Source organism: Protopterus annectens, chromosome 1.part0 (genome assembly GCF_019279795.1).
Source record: "Protopterus annectens isolate FY-2018-M chromosome 1.part0, PAN1.0, whole genome shotgun sequence".
Classification (NCBI taxonomy): domain Eukaryota; kingdom Metazoa; phylum Chordata; order Ceratodontiformes; family Protopteridae; genus Protopterus; species Protopterus annectens.
Genome location: NC_056725.1, coordinates 508,796,886 through 508,816,666, shown reverse-complemented (window position 1 = coordinate 508,816,666; position 19,781 = coordinate 508,796,886). Strand labels below are relative to the sequence as shown.

At 41.7% G+C, this 19,781-nt stretch overlaps 1 protein-coding gene across 4 annotated transcripts in view; it reads right to left on the bottom strand.

The window, feature by feature from the left end:
• Positions 1-19,781, bottom strand: part of RNF8 (ring finger protein 8) — a 656,229-nt gene that overhangs the window by 570,818 nt on the left and 65,630 nt on the right. For all 4 annotated transcript variants that reach the window (XM_044060967.1, XM_044060956.1, XM_044060976.1 and 1 more), the window contains exon 2: positions 5,734-5,862. In XM_044060967.1, the coding sequence (XP_043916902.1) occupies positions 5,734-5,862 (129 nt within the window). The remainder of the gene's footprint in view (positions 1-5,733; positions 5,863-19,781) is intronic.

The window sequence follows — 19,781 nt, the reverse complement described above, 5'->3', positions numbered from 1 at the left end:
AAGTAACTGTTTCTGTGACTTGGGAGCCGGATCAGAACAGGCCTGTGTTGCAGTCTTTGATTTGGAAGGAGTTTTTACCTTTATTAGAAGCTGAGTAGGCCTGAAAACCCCTTCGGAAGCCGGTACCTGCACAGCGGCTCCGGACCCATCCGAAGGAGCATTGTCCGAAGGTCCTGCAACAGAAATATTCAAAGGCCTAGTTGGCTCCTCGTGGGAGTCCGTTTCAGCCATCGGTTCCGAAATGGCCGATGACAGGGGCTGCAAAAGCACCTCACTGACGACGGCCGAACCTGAAGCTGGCTCTGCTTGTACGATATCGTCAGATTTGGACCTCGGAGGCCTGTCTTTGTCCTTGCGTCGTTTGTGAACTCCGGTAGCCGGAACCGTATCGGACGACATTTTGTAATTAAAACGCCTACCGAAGTAATGAAATGCAAAATCGTACCTTCGTTTAATTGTACGTTGATTGAATCTAGCACAAAACCGACAACTAGCTACATCGTGGTCAGGGCCTAAGCAAGGAATACAGTAAGAATGAAAATCCTTATGAGGTATTTGCTTCCCACATGAAATACAATTATTAACTTTTTCTGACATCGGACTGAAGCAAGAAAAAAGTTTCCCCAACGGGGTACTTAGCTTTGAGTAGAAGAAAGTCTTCGGACTGAAGTTTGTTCAGAAAAAGATGGTCAGGAGTCAGCCGACCGGCATTTGCGAACTGCTATCACCACACGGCAAGAAAGACTGGAGAACATGGTGTCGGCTATCAGCTTTGTACTCCTGGCGCTCTGCCGTCAGGGAGCATGGCTGAACAGCAGACGCAAGACCCAGACTTTGGGATTCTGGCCGACCGAGGACTGCCTGCCGGCAGGGGAGAACCCTACAGTCATGACTGCAACAGTGAAACACGATGAACATCTGCTTCTGATTCGGGCACCACATGGCAAGAAAGACTGATGCAATGGTGTCGGCTGTATGTTTTATACCCCTGACTACCTGACGTCACAGAAGAGACAGCGAACGACGCAGGACCCAAGACTTTGTTAATCAGGCCAGCTAAGGGCTACTGCAAGCAGATAACCCAAATGTGATGAGTGCAACAGTGAAACATGAAGAACATCTGAGCTGCGAAACAGAAGGCAATTCGGCTTCTTGCTCCCCTGGTAAAGACCAGAGAGAGACTGCACCTGTGAAACCTTTTCCAGTATTTCAATGGAAAATGTTGGAGAGAAGGAAGGGAACACAAACAGCTGACTAGAAGAATCAAGAGTACACTGGAAAGTAAACAGACAGGATTTGGGTGATTGAGAACAGTAAAAGAATCAGTAACAATGTCAGTTTACAATGCATTAATTATATTTGTGAAATATGACCGCACAAGAAAATCTGGAAATATCGGACTTCAAAATTTGTTTGCAGAGTGGGGGACTCTAGTATATGCCCTACTTCACATTATTAATGTTTGGAAAAATGCTTTGGGGAGGGGAAGAGAGGGAGAACGCTAACTGTAAGTAAATAAAACACTCTTTTCTTAACAGTTTAGTATCTGTGTTGCATGGTTTTCTTTGCATGCTATTTTTGGGTGCAATGAGGATTGGAAACAGATGCATTTATTTTTCCACTTTTTCTTCTTGAGCATTTTTGAGAAACATAGGCAGTACAATTATTTAAAAAAAAAAAAAAAAAGAGAGAGAGCCTGGTTAAGGGGGCATGACAGAGTTCAAATCGATGTGCTTTTTTTTTTTCATTCTTGCACGGGGAAATGCCCGATTAAGAACCTTTGTTTTAAAACGGAGAGCAAGTAAATGAAAAAAGAATATTGAATATTGCACTTTTTTTCTCTCAAGCACTTGCAAATAAGTATACCAAGTTTCATTTCTGCAGCCGTCTTCATGCTTCCATGGAGACCATCTGATAAAGAGAAACTGGAGACAGTCAGGTGGAAGGGGATTGGCTGAGGGAAAGAAAAACAGAACAGAGAAATGGACTTGGACAGAATGTTCCCAGGTGTGACAGCTTTAAAGACAATACAAAACCAGCTAGGCTTGAAGTAAAGTTCTCTCAGTTTTTTTTTTTTTTTTTTTTTTTTTTTTTTTTTTTTAAATGCAATGGGGATATGAATATAAACAGGTGCTTTTGTCTTTGTTCTGCCTTCTCTATTTTTATTTGTTCAGTTTTGAGAAATGTAGGCATTGCAATGAAAACAAATGAGAAGGGGAGGAGATGGGGGGAGAGCGGAAGGGTCTGGTCAAAAGTGTGACCAAAATGTGCTTTTCCCCATACTTGGAAAGGGAAATGATTTGATAAAAACCCTAGGCTTTTATCCAGTAATAAGTTTATTTTAAAGCATATATATAAAAAAAGAATATTTAATATTTTAAGGCTTTTTTTCTGATAAACACGGTTGTCCTCTTTCCCCGTTTATTTGCATTTTATTTAGAACCACTGCCAAAGAAAATAAGGGACTCAGAAATTCAAGAATATTAATTGTATGGTAGTCAGGAAAAGCTGGCTCTATTTAAAAATAATGAAGCTAAAACAAAGGCAATAGCGGTAAATTATTTACCTACATGTGAACTGGTCCAACAATATCCATATTAAAGCATTTAGGAGTATGGATTGGAAATGACTCTGTGGTGGCAGCTAAGGATATGTGGGAAGAGACTAAACAGAGGATAATCCCAAAACTGAGAAACTGGAAGTTTTGTAATATGGATATGGATACCAAGATACAAACCATTAAAATGTTTTTAGTCCCTTTAGTCTTACACACAGATCAGGCATACTTTTATCAAGTAAAGTGTCACACAGGAAGCTGTAAAACCCTTGATAAATTTAGAAAAAAGCGGATTTACTCCTTGAATCAGCATCCATCTTAAATCACATATTTTAAAGACCTCTACAGCAGATGACCTTTCTATTTAAAGAAGAATTCACAATTTCAGCTTTTATGTCCTCAGGAAGATTGTGTACACAGTCAAGCAAATCATCTTATAACAGTTCCAATAGCAGCAGCACTGGGACATCAGCTGAATCGTAAACGTGCACAGATTTTTTCTCAGATGATAGAAAGGAAGCTGCAGTGGTTCTCATTCTCTAAAAAGCCAAGCATAAACTTTTACATGAGCTTGACATTTACAAATTCTCAAGTGTTACAGAAAAATACACCCCTCCCCCAATATTTTACAGGCCTCATCTGTATCAGAAAGGGTTCATCACTTACTGGATATTTAGCAGCAGATGGATTCAACAAAGAAATTACTGGGGTTAAAAATAAAAGTGAAGTACTTAATACAATCTAGCTGCTTTCTTAGGGGCAGCAGTCTGGCTATCAGACAAGTTACAGGTTGCAATAAATACATCCTCCAATACTGGCAGAACAAGAGGAACTGGAGCAGTTAGAGGAAATCCTACATGCAATAAATCAAATTTCTTTACTGACAGTGAAAGATATACGTTTCTACTGCAAACTTGATTCATTCTTGATATGGCTTCAGAAAAAAAGAAAATCCTTGTAAGGGACTGTCAAAAGAAACCATTCTCTCAGAATCTGAGGAGAGAAAAACAGACATTGCCCTCTCAGATATTTTCCTGTTCAATGTCCCTGAATATCCTCAAGACCGTGAAGAATTATCACTTACCAGTAATACCACAACTGACAAACTCAAGAGTCTGAACCAAGCCCTGAGCTAAGCTCAATAAAACTACTACTGTCCAAATTAATGGAGACAGATGAAGACAGATCTAAATTTCTGGAGCTTTTCTAAATGCTTGCTTCTTTTTTACAATTTCTAAAACAATTTCTATAAAAAAAAAAAAAAAAAAAAAACACATTAATTTTCACAGGCAGAACCTCCTTAGGGAGGAGCGAAAGAAGACTAACCCACAGTCCATCGTGGCTGTAGGGACTACACTAGAGAAAGTCAATAAAAAATAAAAATATTAATTGTCTAGGGAATCTTTAACAGACAAAGCAGTGTGAGCTATCTGTAGCAAGACAATTTAATAGCTTGCTTGGCTGTCTTTTTTCTGAGGCTGGAAGAAGGAAGACCCAGGAAACTGGTAGGTTGTTCCATAGTGAGACCTAGAGAGATGACCAAAATCCTGGTGATGTCTGACAGCAACAGTTGGTAAAACAGGTACGCATTAAACAAGTTGATTTTTCTACCAAAAACAGTCAAAAACACTTACTCCAACCTCCAAAAGTAACAAGTTTTAGATAGTTAAGACAATTTTTCCATTCTCAAAATTAAAAGCATTTCTAGTAAAAAGTGACTTAAAAACCAAAGTCTATAAAAAAAATTTCCCGACATAAAATTAGTATTTTTTTTTACAGAAAGTTTTTTGTTTTGACAGAAATTTAAACAAAATAAAATGTACAAGATCCCCCCCCCCCCCCCGCCAAAGTGAACTTTTCTGCCCAGCAATGGAAAATCATTAGCAGACTGTCGATCCTTGAAAGACTGCAAGAGCAGCACCTTTTTCAGAGGCATGAAAGCTCTGAAGGGCTTGGCACCCAAATATCTCTTTCTTCAGCTCTGTGCTTGAACTGGTTAACAGCTTAAGGATGTCTGCTCAAAAGATCTTTGGTGCAGAGCACGGTTATCATACCTCTACTGGGAATACAGGACAAGATTTTTGATGTAATCTACAGGATTCCACCTTCCCTTAAGATAAATTACACATAGTTCTTCCCTACCTGCCCTTATCCATGCGTCCAAAGAACCATGCAACTGGCAGTCCATACAAACATACCAGGATGCTCAATCATGGGGGCATCCAAAATACTAACATCAGAGAGCTGAAGAATAGATGCCTGGTCCTGGATTGCAAGCTATTTCTGCAAAAATTGGTTTCAGACTTTCACTTCAGCCACTCCACAAGTCTGCTGCTCTATTTAAAATCACACTTCTACAATACTAACTACATTTTCTAGGTATTATGTGTACTGCATTCTGCTACATTAAAAACACAGCAAAGGGAGCACAGCATTTCCATTCTCCATTTGTTTCTCCGATACCAGTAGTACTCTTAAGTAAACTTTAACACAATATTCCTTTGACTTGTGACCTAGTGAGATTTTCTGAACCAGAAAAACGAGGAAACTAGCATCTTCTGGTCTTATTATATAGTGTGGTTAAACATGTTCAGACTGCCATATGAGAAGTATCAAACAAGTTTGTTAAAAATGACTCATTCAATATTCGATGCCAAGTCAAGTTCTCTGGTACTGCATCTCTCAAAAGCCTGTAAACAGACAAGTGTTAGCCTCCCCGATGGAGCTTGTCCTGCAAGTAAAATGTTACTTTCAGGCTAGAAACCCAATCTATTTCTCACCGTTAGCAGTAATCAAATTAAAGACCACTTTTCTTAAAATTCCTTCTCTCACAGGAGCCATCGGTTTGGGGGGGGGGGGGGGGCATCCCTTCAAAAGACAGGGATGCTTTCCTCTCAAAAACACAGTAATTTATTAGTACCTTTGCAATTAAGTAACAGACTGCATCACAAAACACTAATGCTAAAATTGGATAATCATACAAAAGATAAATATTAACTAAAAGATAAAACCAGACAGTTCAAGATAAAAAGCGACAGAAAGGTGTAAAGTGTCTCATCTACTGTAAGCAGTAACTCAAGAAGTAATAATCCACTACAACTACAGCCTAAAAAAACAAACAATGAGACATTACTCAAGTTAGACTATAAGCCTTCCACTTTTAGATTCCTCCATACCTTGTTATCAGTGACCACCCATAGGCCATCAGCATCCTGCTTGAAGACACAGTGATTACGAGAAACCATCAGCGGGCAAGTTTTGGACAAAAGTTGGTAAGTAACACCCAAGCCTCTACCCACAGTTACCTGTAAAAAGCAAATACACAAAATGTTATTCATAAGTAAGAGGATAAAAAATTGAAAACAGAACTAGAACGTGCATCTTTAATGAACAAAAATGGCTAAAAAAAGTGTACATCATCCTAGCCAATGCAAGAAAACATGAATGCTTCTACAATGACAAACCAATTTCAGAATCTTAAAAAAAAAACTAGTTACAGATACTTAGCAATTATCAAGACAAAAACACTCATGCATATGCAGTAATCCATCTCAAAATGCATTGTTCCCCACTGATTTTCCAGGCCAAGAAACAGTACAGCTCCAAAAGCCACAAACCAAAGTAGTCATACAGCAAAGGCTGGGGGGGCACAGAAGGAGTTAATTACTGCAGATAAATCTTCTTTCAAATTCACTGTTAAAAGCTAATTCCCACAATTTTCATGTCTAATAGTGAAGAGGTCCAACTGCGGTAAATTTTTAAGAAACCAGAAAATCCTTCTGGGTGGTTGTCCTGGAGAAAAATTCCATCTATTACCATGGCCTCAAGAGAAGGCCCAGACCTAGCAGGGATATCTAGATTATAATGCATTATAAAAGGTACTCGCAAGTTAACCATGCAGCTGCAGCATAAATGTCTTGGAAGGTGGAACTGTAAAAAGTGTAGAGACCGATCTTTTGAATGCATTACATGTTTGTCTGCAGTGTTTCTATACTTCGCATTTGATAACAAAATGAAACTGAAAAGCCATCAAGAAATGTACTGCTCAGGAGCTTCATTATCTCCTCAACCAGTGCTAATGAACACAAAAAAAGGTGACAGTTTTTCAGGACCTTCTGAGCAATGCAAGAGCTATGTTCAGCCATAGCATACAAAAGCAGTCCATAATTTAACTGTGGCAGGAGAAAGGCAGATGTATAAAACTTTTAAAATGGATATAGTACACACCTTAAGCAGAAGCTGGAAAAGGTTTGTAAGAACTTTTAAGTTTGACTGGTTAACGTTATATAGCTAGGCATCATACGGTCCCCTGCGACAGTTTTCCTAGTATGCTCTCCTATGAGCCTATATAGAGTTATTCCAAAGTGGAACTTTGTATTTATGTAGTGCCAGGAAAACATTTTGACTGAAAAGGACACTAACCCAGAAGATCATTTGGCAGATGCGATACTCACCTGAAGAAAATATTTCTGGAAAGGAATTTAATGGTCTGGAGAGAGGATGGAACCTCCCCTTGAAATATTTTCTATAATGGGGAGCAGACTCTCTCAGAATTGCATCACAAACCTTAACAGAGCCCAGTACATCAGTCCTCCCAACAAAAAGCAGAAATTGCCTTTAAATGCACCCTGACCATAGAATAACTAAAACCTGAATTGCATATCTGAACGATACTGCAAGCCCTAAGAAATTTGAGGCAGAAGAGAGGTCCAAGTCAAGTACTGTTGCCCAGCAAGGGAACTGTAGGACTGCTGCAAGAGAAAAAAATGGAACGTGACTGTGCCAGAGGCGCACATGAACAACCAATATCGCTCCCTCTCTCATCCATTTTAATGCACACTTAAGGTTGTCATTCAGTCCTGGAAGCGAGTCAGTATAAAAAAAAAAAAACTGTTGCCATTTAAGTTCCAACTCTTCTAATAACCCATTGATATCTCCTACAAAATCCGTAATACAATTCAATAAAATAAATATAAACCCAATAAAATTACTGCACTTTTTTGTTTGCTTAAAGCATTTTTCAGATCACCATTTTTTTTTACAGCTGAACTATGTCTTATGCAATCCGACAATTTTCTAATAGTTTTTGCGATGTAAAATGCATTGTATGTTTCACAAAAACTAAGATGAACAACATTAACTGAATTACATATATAATATTCTTTAAAATGAACTTTAAATCCATTGTGTTTGATAAAATAAAAATGCAAGGATGTTATGCATCTACAAAAGGAACAATTTTCACATTAATACATTCCTACATTTTTACAACTACTGCATTTATATTTATCATGTTTTTCATAAAGACTTCCAAGTCCTAGTTTTCTTAAAACTAAAAAAAAATGGACCATCACCCAAAATACTAATTAAATCCCTCTTCCCTTGAATAACATAACAGCTTCTTCTAAGAAAAGTTTTAATACCAAGCATACCTTGACTTACTGGCAATGAGTAACTTGATCTGTAATCTTGGTTAGACTTTCATTTATTCAGGACAAAAAAATTAAGAATGGGGGGGTATTTGGTATATCTAAACTCCATAATCTCACTAAAAAAGTTTTACCAAACCTAAAGGGTAATTCCTATTCCAAAACAATTTTATCAAAAATTCACATTCTTAACAGAAAATTGAATCATCGCTAACCAGATAGGATAAACTGTCCTTTAACTACGTTCTGCTTCATATGATATGAATGTTGGCTGGAAAAATCTAAGAAATTATTTCTATAGGTATTTTTGTGTATATTAGAATCGAATTGAAGCCGTTCTTTGTCTAGGCTTCAATGAATACCGAAAAAATGAACCATACTGCCTATACCAGAGATAGAAAATTTAAGAAAATCTATACTTAAATCAATTTCATTCAAATATATATCCAGCTCTGAATGTGTACCTTGGCAAATGAAGAAAATATCATCCATGTACTATTTATAACACCTGGTGTTAGAAAACTCCTCCAATTTTATCAATTTTTCCATTTCCCAATAACACCAAGTTTGCAAAAGCGGGTGCCATCTTGGACCACATCATTACCCCCCTTCTCTGCCGATCAATATCATTAAAATTTAAAAAAAAAAAATTATTTTCCATAACTAGCTCAGTCAAATCACGCAATACATTAAATCTATTTTGATCCACAAATGTGTACTTCTTGAAAAACTGCCTCAAATTCTACTCCTTGAATGTGTGGTATGCTGGTGTATAATGAATATCAAAGTATAACTAGGAAATTATCTTTATGTGAAACCGAAGACCTTAACAACTCATCCAAAAATAGTAAAGAATCTTTTAAATAAAACGTTGCTTGCTGTACTATTGGGTTTAAATAAAAATCTATGTACTGTGATATATTCACCTTTTTGTGTCTTTTCGATGACACAATATGCCTGAAGTGTGTTTATTCTTGTGCATCTTGGGGATGCCAAACAAGATACCAAACAATGACTGTTTAACAAAAAGTTATATTCCTGAATGCTAATCTGATCCTGATGCAGCATTTCAAACAAAATTAGATCAATTGCTTGAAATCTCCTATAGACTTCATACAGTGAATACTTCGATAAAATTCCTCATCTCTTAAAAAGAGGTCTCCATTTTGTAACTTTCTTGATGCATAACACTTCAAACTATTTGTGCGAGTCAGGACCTCCCTCCTATCACGTTTGCAGACTTGTAAAACATTCAATGTCTTATGTAATACAGGATATTCCGCCACACAACTTTGCTATGATGAAATGCAAGATGACCGTAGAGCAAGATTGTGTGGTGAAGTTATAACTCAATTTAATATGGCTATTCTATGAAGGGGTAAGACGTGGTACCCCCTTGCCTGTTCATGTACCACGTGACTGGCATTATCATTAACAACCTGAAGAGGTCCAGGAGACCAACGATGAATGATTCAAGAGGTGAATGTCTTGATCAGTAAAAGCATCTTATTTATGGTGTTTGCAATCAGTCCTGTGTGTCCCACACACCTTGCACTTAACCCTGACACTGCTCCTCAAGCAAAGTTTAAAGCGTTTGTGGCGACTGACTGCTTTGGAAGGGTGGGGAGGGAGACCGAAGAGGAAACCTGGATTTTGGGAAATCTTTATCCACCAAGTGATTTATCTTCCGACAAACCCCAAAACTGGGATTTAAAAAGATAATGGGTGTTGGTGCTGGGACCAAGCAGACTACAGATGTTACTTAATTTTTCTCATGTGGGGGTCTTTCCAGGGGTGTCATGAGAAATACAGATGCCATGAGACTTAAAATCTTGAGCTATTCCCTTGCAGTGATCGAAGTTTGAGTGGAGAAATAAAGAAGTTATGTACTCAACATAACGTTCCATGTTTGTAGTCCATCTCGCCCTTCATTCTTGTATATGGGTTCGGAGCAGAGAAACGGCTCCGACTCAGGCGATTACAAAGCTCAAAGCCTCTTAGTTGGCTCGTGGCAAGGTAGGTATCCCATAGTGCACTAGCAAAATCCCCAGATCTTGTTTGCTGCTAAATATGAGAGAGACAGAAAGGTTATACAGAACGAACAAAAATAATGAAATGTCTCCACCCTACGAAAGGCAACACTATCCTGTCTCCAGAACCTTCCAGGACGGGGGTACGTGGGTGGGTTCATAAGAATGAAGGGTGAGATGGACTACAAGTATGGAACGTTATGGTGAGCACATAACATCTTTATGTTCTGTAGTCCTATTCTTGCCTTCATTCTTACATATGGGACTGCGTCCCTAGCTCCTTTATCGCATGTGGCTCATGGGAATATACTCCGGAGTACCGTAGAACCAAAGGAGGCTCTACCCCTGGAGGTCAGATCCAATATGTAATGGATCTCACACACACACACACTAAAGCACACACTAAAGCGTGCACACACACACACACACACACACACACACACACACACACACACACACACACACACACACACATTAAAGCACACACTAAAGCGCGCACACACACACACACACATTAAAGCACACACTAAAGCGCACACACACACACACACACACACACATTAAAGCACACACTAAAGCGCGCACACACACACACACACACACACTAAAGCACACAAAAGCGCACGCACACACTAAAGCACACAAAAGCACGCACACTAAAGACCACGCACACTAAAGACCACACACGCGCACACTAAAGACCAAAGACCACGCACACTAAAGACCACACACACGCGCACACTAAAGACCACACACACGCGCACACTAAAGACCACACACACGCGCACACTAAAGACCACACACACGCGCACACTAAAGACCACACACACGCGCACACTAAAGACCACACACGCGCACACACACCCACAAAAAAACACATTAAAAAGCCCACATTAAAAAAGGCATACAAATGTAGCAATCCTAACAGATGTTTTTTCTGTCAAGGTCAAAAACATGTTGCTAGTTATTGTCCATGTACACTGAAAACCACAGGCATACTCAGGTATCATCGAAAAACTCATCAGCTTGAATGTAAACCCATACATCACAAGATGGGTTGCAAACTGGCTAAGCGACAGAACCCACAGGGTCAGAGTTGCTGGAGCCATGTCAGACTCAAAGCCTGTCACAAGTGGTGTCCCACAGGGCTCAGTCCTGGGTCCACTCTTGTTCGGCATCTACTTTTCTGAAGTACAAGCAAACACAGGAGGGTTATGGCTGACAAAGTTTGCAGATGACTGCAAACTGGGGGCCATAGTCGAAATCACATCTGACACAGATATCCTCCAGAAGGGCCTCACAGAAACGGATAACTGGTGCCAGAGCCATGGCCTGAAGTTAAACGCCAAAAAATGCATAGTCATACCCTTCGGGAAAAACAAGGTTACCCCTAGCTACCATATAGGTGACAATCCACTGAGCACAGAAAAAGTCATCAGGGATCTGGCGACCCAAGTTGACAGTAGTCTTCGCTTGACACTCATGTTGCTAAAGTAGTTAGGAAAACCTTCTATATCGCCCACCTGATCATGAAGGGATTCACATCTAGATCAAGGGAGGTCATCGTCCCCCTGTACTCATCACTCATTAGACCTATGATTGAGTACAATGCCCGTTCGAATGTATCTGACCAGACACCTGATGCAGCTTGAAAGGCCCCAAAAGTTCCTCACCAAAAGGATAAAGGGTCTCAAAAATATGTCTTATGCTGCCCGACTGAAAGAACTCCAGCTTTATTCAGTCTCATACCGCTTGCTCAGAGGTGACCTGTGCCTGACATATAAGGCCATGTCAAACCCAGATTTGATGAATATGCTTCACCTCAAAAAATCTAGATCCCTCAGAACCACAAGGGCGGGAGACTTAAACCTTGACACGGTTATAAATAGAACGTGCTGGAGGGACAGATTTATCACCCAGAGACTCCCTATGCTGTGGAACAAAATCCCGGTAACATGTGAGGCAGAGCACCTCGCTGGCCTTGTTCAAGAGGAATCTTGACCAATGGATAGGAGATCGCAGATATACCCCAGGGATTACCTCAGTGTCACTGCTTGACAGAGGCACAGAAAAATGATAGGCATAGTTTTTATTCAAACTAAAGGGGTGGCGAAAGCCACATAACTATGGGCTAGGCTTATAAATGCCCTTGGGCAGATAGCCTAGTATGAACCTATGAACCTATGAACTCAGGTGTTTGGTTCAGGTTAGTCTCTGTTTCTCATTAAAAGTTCAGCTAAGTAAACTTACAGCAACAGTAGCTATTCTAGTGAATCAACTTTGCAGTAGCCTAAGCTACTTTAATCTTAGCCCCATCACTGGCTAACTTCCCAGAGCTTTGGGCACCCTTCCTAACACTCAACTGTCAGCAACATGAAGAACTCCATATAAAAGGCAGTTGTGCCAAGAAACTTCAGAGCATTTTTTTTGCCTAAGAATGAGGTAAGAGCCTTGAATATTTGTGCCTGGAAAATTACAGATGTCCAAGATGCACTTACCTGTAAAAAGAAGTTATGTACTCACCATAACGTTCCATCTGAGTAGGTAACTTCATTTGTCAGCAACCTGAGGGTATCTGATCCGACCTGGATCCAATCCAGCAGCTTTCCAAGCTAAAGATCCGAGCACCAAGCTCCTCCCCTTACCCATAATACCCTGCTACCTCCTTCCAATCCTCAGATCGCATTTGCCCACCTATATAACCTCACAACCACAAAACAACAACTTGAAAAATCCTAATCTAAGGATTAACAAAGGACCTGATAAACCATCCTAGGGTCCAGGTAATCAAAGAACCAGGTTAGGGGGAAGGAGGGTCAGTTGCTGACAAATTAAGTTAACTACTCAGATGGAACATTATGGCGAGTACATAGCTTCTTTATCTGAAGTAGTTAACTTCATTTGGTCATCAACCTGTGGGACAGAGCACCAGCTACCAAAAAACTTGGGAGGTCCTCAAGGAAGGATATTCCGGAGCACTGCAGAGCCAAAAGCCACCCTTCCTCTGGACACTAAATCCAATTTATATTGAGAAATAAAGGTAGGAGAGGATACCCAAGCAGCCGCAGAGCAAATGTCATCCAAGGGAACTCTAGACCAGAATGCAGCAGATGTAGCCATAGAGCGAGTAGAATGAGCATGAACCCCTATAGGTTCTGGTAGTCCAGATAGTTTGTATGTCAGCAGAATGCAATTAGAAATCCATCTGGCCAGAGTCACATTCGAAACTGGCTTACCCAAGAAGGGTTTTGCAATGGAAACAAAGAGATGATCAGACTTGCAGAAGGCAGTTCTATGTAAATCTATGAATATCTAACAAATGAAGTTTGTACTCCCCTTTGTTTTGATAGTTAGGGAAAAAAACTGGGAGATTAATGGACTGATTGATGTTCGCCTCGGAGGCCACATTGCGTAGGAAAGATGGGTTAGTCCTGAGAGAGACCCTGTCCTTATGGAATACGAGGTAAGGGGGCTTAACACAGAGGGCATGAAGCTCCGACACCCTTCTAGTTGAGGTAATAGCTACCAAAAAGGCAGTTTTCCAGAAGAATTTCAAATCAACAGAAGCAGCCAGTTCAAAAGGTGGTCCAGTCAGAGCCTGAAGGATCAAAGTTAGATCCCATAGAGGGGTGGAGTTCCTAATAGGAGGACTCAAGAGAAACGTACCTTTCAGAAAGGCCTTGCAAATCTTGGTGGAAGCGAGGGGATTGAGATGGTCTCCAATGTGAGAATGGGAGATGGCAGCCATTTGAACCTTTACAGTAGAAGAACTGGCACCTTGCTGAAAAATATGAGATACAAAATCTAGCACTGCTGGGATGGGAGCAGTGAAAGGGTCCAAATTCCTATGAGACGCCCAAACGGAAAACCGCTTACATTTACTATTGTAAACCTTCCTGGTTGAAGGCGTATGCGCCGCTACCAGGATAGATCTAACTGCAGAGATACCGGGAGTCCTAGCAACTAATGGAACTGGATCAACCAAGCTGACAGCTTGAGATCGACCAGATTCGGGGGTTTCAATCCCGAAGGATGAGATATCAGATCCAGGATGGGATCCAAGATCCAAAGAGGAGCTATAAGATGAGACCGTAGGCACGGGAACCAGGCTTGACAAGGCCAGAATGGGGCTATGAGGATAATCGTGTTCCCCAACAGACGAGCTTTCTGTAGGAATTTTTCATCAATGGAAGAGGAGGATAAGCATAAAGAAGACCGGGTGACCAAGCATGGACTAGAGCGTCTCTGGGGATTTCTCCCGGAGGGGAGATTAAAGTGAAAAACTCGCTGCACTTCACGTTAGAAGGCGACACGAAGAGATTGCAGCAAGGCTGACCCCACTTGCGGAAGACCTGTTTTGCTACTAAAGGATTCAGAGACCACTCGTAGGGCGAGAGGATAGTTAGACTCAAGTTTGTCCGCTAGGATGTTGGACCAACCCGGAATGTGAATTGCTAACCGAAAATGGTTGGTGCATATTGCCCAATCCCAAACTCTCAGCCTCTCGGCAAAGAGGGTAAGACCTGGTTCCTCCCTGTTTGTTGATGTACCAGACCACTGACATGTTGTCCGACTGAATTGCAATAGTCCCTGGAGGGAGAAAGGCATGATGGGCTTGCAACGCTAAAAGCACCACCCTCATCTCCAGAACATTTACATGCAGAACGGTCACTGTGAGTTCACATACCTTGGACAGTTCTGCTCGTGTAAAGCCCCCCCACCCACCCAAGGCGGGAAGCGTCCATGGTCACCATGGCTTGGGGTTACGGCATAACAAACGGTCGTCCTTCCCGAAGCTCTTGAGATTGGAGCCACCACGAGGGAATTTCTGCAAACTCTGCTGATAGGAATCGGTAAGTCCAACGAGTGGTGAAGGATGGATCACTGAACCTGCAAAGTCCACTGGAGAACCCTCAAGTGCAAGCGAGCTAAGGGCGCGAGATTGATTGCTGCTGCCATGGACCCTAAAGCTCTAAGGACTAACTCCGCTGACAGGGCAGGCGACTGAAGAAAGGCTAAAAACGTGTAAGGTCAAACTGCAAAGTCTGTCCGATATCAAGAAGGCCTTGGTCTATAGCGTGTCTATTCTGGCCCCTATGAACTTCAAGACTTGAACTGGTTGAAGGGATGACTTCTTGAAGTTTATGGTGATCCCCAATTGGGTTACTAGTAGCAGGAAGCAATCCCTGGCTAAGCAGAGTAGATGCCTGGAGGGGGCGGTAACGAGCCAGTCATCTAGGTAAGGAAAAACCTGTATTCCCTGAAGTCTCAGGTGGGCCGCTACAATTGCCTTGACCTTGGTGAACACCCTGGGGGCTGTGGTGAGGCTGAATGGTAGGACCCTGAACTGGTAATGACTGGCCCCTAGCCGAAAGCAGAGGAACCTCCTGGATCGTCTGTCCATGAGAATGTGATAGTACGCATCCTTGAGGTCTATGGAGCACATCCAGTCCTTCTCCTGCAAAAGGGGCAGGATGGATTGAAGCGTGACCATCCGTAATTTCTCCTTGGCAATGAAGAGGCTCATTGTTGAAAGGTAAAGGATCAGCCTCAAGTCCCCAGTCTTCTTTGGCACCAAGAAGAACCTGGAGTAATTGCCTAATTTGGACTGGCCTGGGGGGGGGGTGCTGCATGGCTCTTTTTCTAGCAGCTTTTTTACATCTAAAGCTGCAGCCTCCATCTGAATGGGTGGTACATTGGGGAGGAGCCTCGAATGAGGAGGTAGGTTTATGAAAAGGATTGAGTAACCTCTGGATATTATTCAAAGCACCCAGCGATCTGTTGTGATGGACTCCCATTGAGCCAGGTGCTTTGAACCCCCCCCCCCCAACTGCCTCCAGAGGAGAGCAGTAGGGCAACCCCTCAGGGCTGCTGCATGGGGCGGTCAGAAAAGGGTTCCCCGAAACCCAAAATTGTTCAGTCCCCCTCTGCCTCTGGGCCAGTGTCCACCTTGTCCCCCTCTGCCTCTGAAGGACAAAGGGTCCGGAGCGTAATGGGACTGCTGAGACTTCCAGAACCACATCTTTTGTCCTCTCTGGCTCCTGGAAAAGGACCTTCAAGGAGCCGAGAAGCGGATTCTGACAGCAGACAGCATCTTCCCATCTTTCTCGCTCTGAACCAATGTGTCGCAGACTGTCTTCCTGAACAGGGTAACCAAAGGGTGTGTTCGCGAAGGATGCTTTGAAAGGTTCCGAAGTCACAAAGCCTGAGTCAGGCGTGATGCCTTAAAGCGATGCCAAACCCGCTGGTTCTAGCGGCCCCTTCCGTGGCATGGGAAAGTAGCCACACAGACGTGTTTGAAACGAATTTCAGAGTGGTCATGCTAGCAGAGAACGTCTATTTGTCCTCGGCCAACATGGACTCAGGGGGAGACTCAGCATATCCTTTCACCAGATCCCACTGAAGTCTTATTACATGGGCCAAATAATTCAGCGTCCTTATGGAAAAGGTAGCTGAAGCAAACATCCGCTTCCCGATACGATCTATTGTCCGAGACTCCTTATCAGAGGGATGGACCGAGGAACTATCCTGGGCAAGTTCCTTCTTGGTGGCTGCCTCTACCACCATGGCATCTACCGGGGAACCCTTACTCCAAACAGTCCTATCTGCAGGGGGACTAAGAATCCTATCTGGCCTCCTGGGGATTGGCTGTACAGTGTCCGGTTCCTTCCACGCCCTGGTAGTGATGTCAACCAGGGTGTTGGCCAGAGGGGACACCCAAGAGGTAGACGGGCCTGCGAACGCCTCCAGGAACACAGACTCGTCCGAGGAAGGATTTTGGGTTGACCACCCCCCCTTTTGGCAAAGCATTTCCATAAGGTCTCCAAAGGAGACGTCTTCGGGAGGGGGGGGGTGACCTGGGGGAACCTTCCCCTTCCTCCAAATCTGTGTCCTCAGTGAGGGACTCAGGGGAGTCCAAGTGCCTCCTCTTACTCTTACGTTTGTGAGGGACCTCCTCGGTGGGGCTGTCCAAGGAGGGCTCACCAACAGGGTCATGTTGCGCCAGTGGAATGGGCTGGGGCATCAACGCAGGCTGTCCATGGGACTGGACGATGGAAGACAAGCCCAGCTGCAAGGGAGTGGGGGCGGATCCCAAAGAAAGAGTAGGGGGTCTCGAACCTCTCCAGAGAACCCTCTCTACCACGTCGAAAGCAGAGGGTGAACTAATCTCTCTGGGCTCCGTGGTTAACACCCTCGGATCCGGCGCGGGGATCGGCGGAGCATACTTCTTTATTTATTTGGAAGGTAAAATCCAAAAAGGTAGCATAAGTTTTAATCTCACTGATGAATTCATCTAACAAGTTTACTTCAAACTTCCATAGAAAGAACAGTGAGATTAAAACTTGTACTACATTTTTGGATTTTACCTTCCAAACAGGCACAGACTACATTGATTTTTTGGATATCCATCTAGCAAAGGACCTTGTTAACCACCGATTTAGAGCCACTATATACCGTAAGCCAACCTATTCCAACGCCTTTCTGCATTTTTCCACTTGTCACCCTTTACACAAGAAAAAAAAGCAGTGGTGAAGGGACAAGCAGTAAGGGCTGCCAGAATGGTTAGTGACTGCAATGATTTTATTACTGAATGTGACTTGTTATGATCCATGTTTAATAGGAGGGTATCCAATGGCCTTTGGGGCCACTGTTTGAAGAAGTCATTAGTAAAAGGTCATCAAGCCACTTTACCCCCCGTTACACAAAGGTTATAACATGCCAGAGTCGCACACTAACATTTTAGCATCTCCTGCTTCAACAAACCTACAGGAGGGAGACAAATCAACTAGGCTGTTAACAACTTACTCACTTGACTCTAGAGTCGTTAGAGAAATTGTCAACAAGAACTGGGCATTTACTTCGTAAGATTCCCCCACCTTAGAAGTTCTTTAGGTTTGACACCCCAACTAACTTTTAGGAGGGGCGTAAACCTAAAAGGCTTGGTTGAAAGGCCGAAAAGGACTTCTAAATTTAATACAGGCATGACAAAATGTGGAAGACGCCGACAATGCAAGTTCATTAAATTGACAGAGTAAAAATTAGAAATAAAGTATATTACATCCATGATAGATACAACTGCGATTCTCTAGGGGTTGTTTATGGAGCTTTCTGTGACGGTTGCAAAGCATTTCATATCGGGATAAACAGAGGAAATTAAAACAGAGGATTTATGAGCACCAGTACAGCATTATGAACAAAACAAGTACTAGTGCTTTAGCCAGACACACCCTTATTTTCCAAAGTCACAATTTCTTATTTGTGGTTTTACAACAAGTAGAACATAACAAAAGAGGGGGGGGCCCTGGGAACTCAAATTAGAAGAGGCTGAAGTGGAATGGCAAATTGCAACTGCTGCTTACTCTCTTCCAGGATTAAATGAAGCCTTATCTATCAAGAGCTTGTTGAAGCTTAAAGCCCTGGCAAGATAGGGGTGGCAGCTTGTTTGTTTCACACAAAAATGTTTAAAACATCTAACTGACTTTTCTTCTTTTTATATTTGTTTATGAGAAAGACTTTCTATGGTTTTATATGTTTTTACATGTATAACACCATAAGGCAGGGCATACACAAGTTTTGTATGTTGTATTTACATTTTGTTTTTTTTTTCATTAAGATAATGCAACTCAATTTAATGACAACATAATATATTTCAATGTTACACATTTACGCAGTACACATTTTACTTATTTTTTATATAACAATGGTCTATTTTAAGCATCATTTACCATCCCAATTGTATTTGTATTTATTTTTTGTTTTGGGTTGGAAATGGTAAACTTTTTTATTAACCTTTTTTAGATGCTTAAGACTATCATTTGGGAAACATGGTTTAATTAGTCAATGTTGCTTTAAATGTTTAATGCTGCATGACATGTACTTGGGCGGCCCAGCCCATTGACTCAGCAGGTTTGTGTTAAGTTTTTAAACTGGGAAGTCAATAGTTTTGACTTGTCTGAAGAACTTAAATATTTTGTTCAGTGAAAGCGCTTACGTAAAATAAACGGTTGGATATTCCATTGCCTGCTCGTTTTCTTTTCTTGTTTTGGTTTTACAAGTGATAATTCAATAAAGGTGTTTAAAAAAAAATCCACCTTCACTTCTGCCAAAAAAAGCATTCTTAAGACTAGTATTTAGAAAGCAACCAAGAAACACAGTCCTGAAAAAGTTAGAGTCAAGCAGAATTTTGAAATTTTTATCTGGAAGACCAGATTGGTCAGGAGAATCACATGCCACATTAATAACTCTTGACATCTGGTTAAAAAGACTGCAAAGATATGCAAGTTGTCTAAATAAGGAAAATGTGAATGTCATTTAGTCTGCAACAAGTAGGATTTTGTGAACACCCTTGCAATTATAATCAAAAGGGCAATGCTGAAAACTGATAAGGTCTCCTGAAAAACACAACCTTAAATGTCTTCTGAAGCCAGTGGCTATTGGAATGTTGAAATAAACACACTTCGAGTCTAGTGTTACCATGCAACTCAAAGGAAGAATGAGGGATAAGCTCCATAAGGTCAACATGATGAATTATGCTACTTTCATGTAGGTTCATAGGTAGGTACTAGGCTATTGGCCCTAGGGCCTATATAAGCCTAGCCAAATGGTACCCTGGCTTTTGCCACCCAAGAAAATTAATTTTCCTGTGTCCCTATCAAGCAGAGCCACAGAAGTGATCCCTGGGGTGAATTTCCCATCTCCCATCCAATCATCAAGAATTTTCTTGAAGAGTGCTAATGAAGAGCTTTGTGTGATACAGACAGGTAG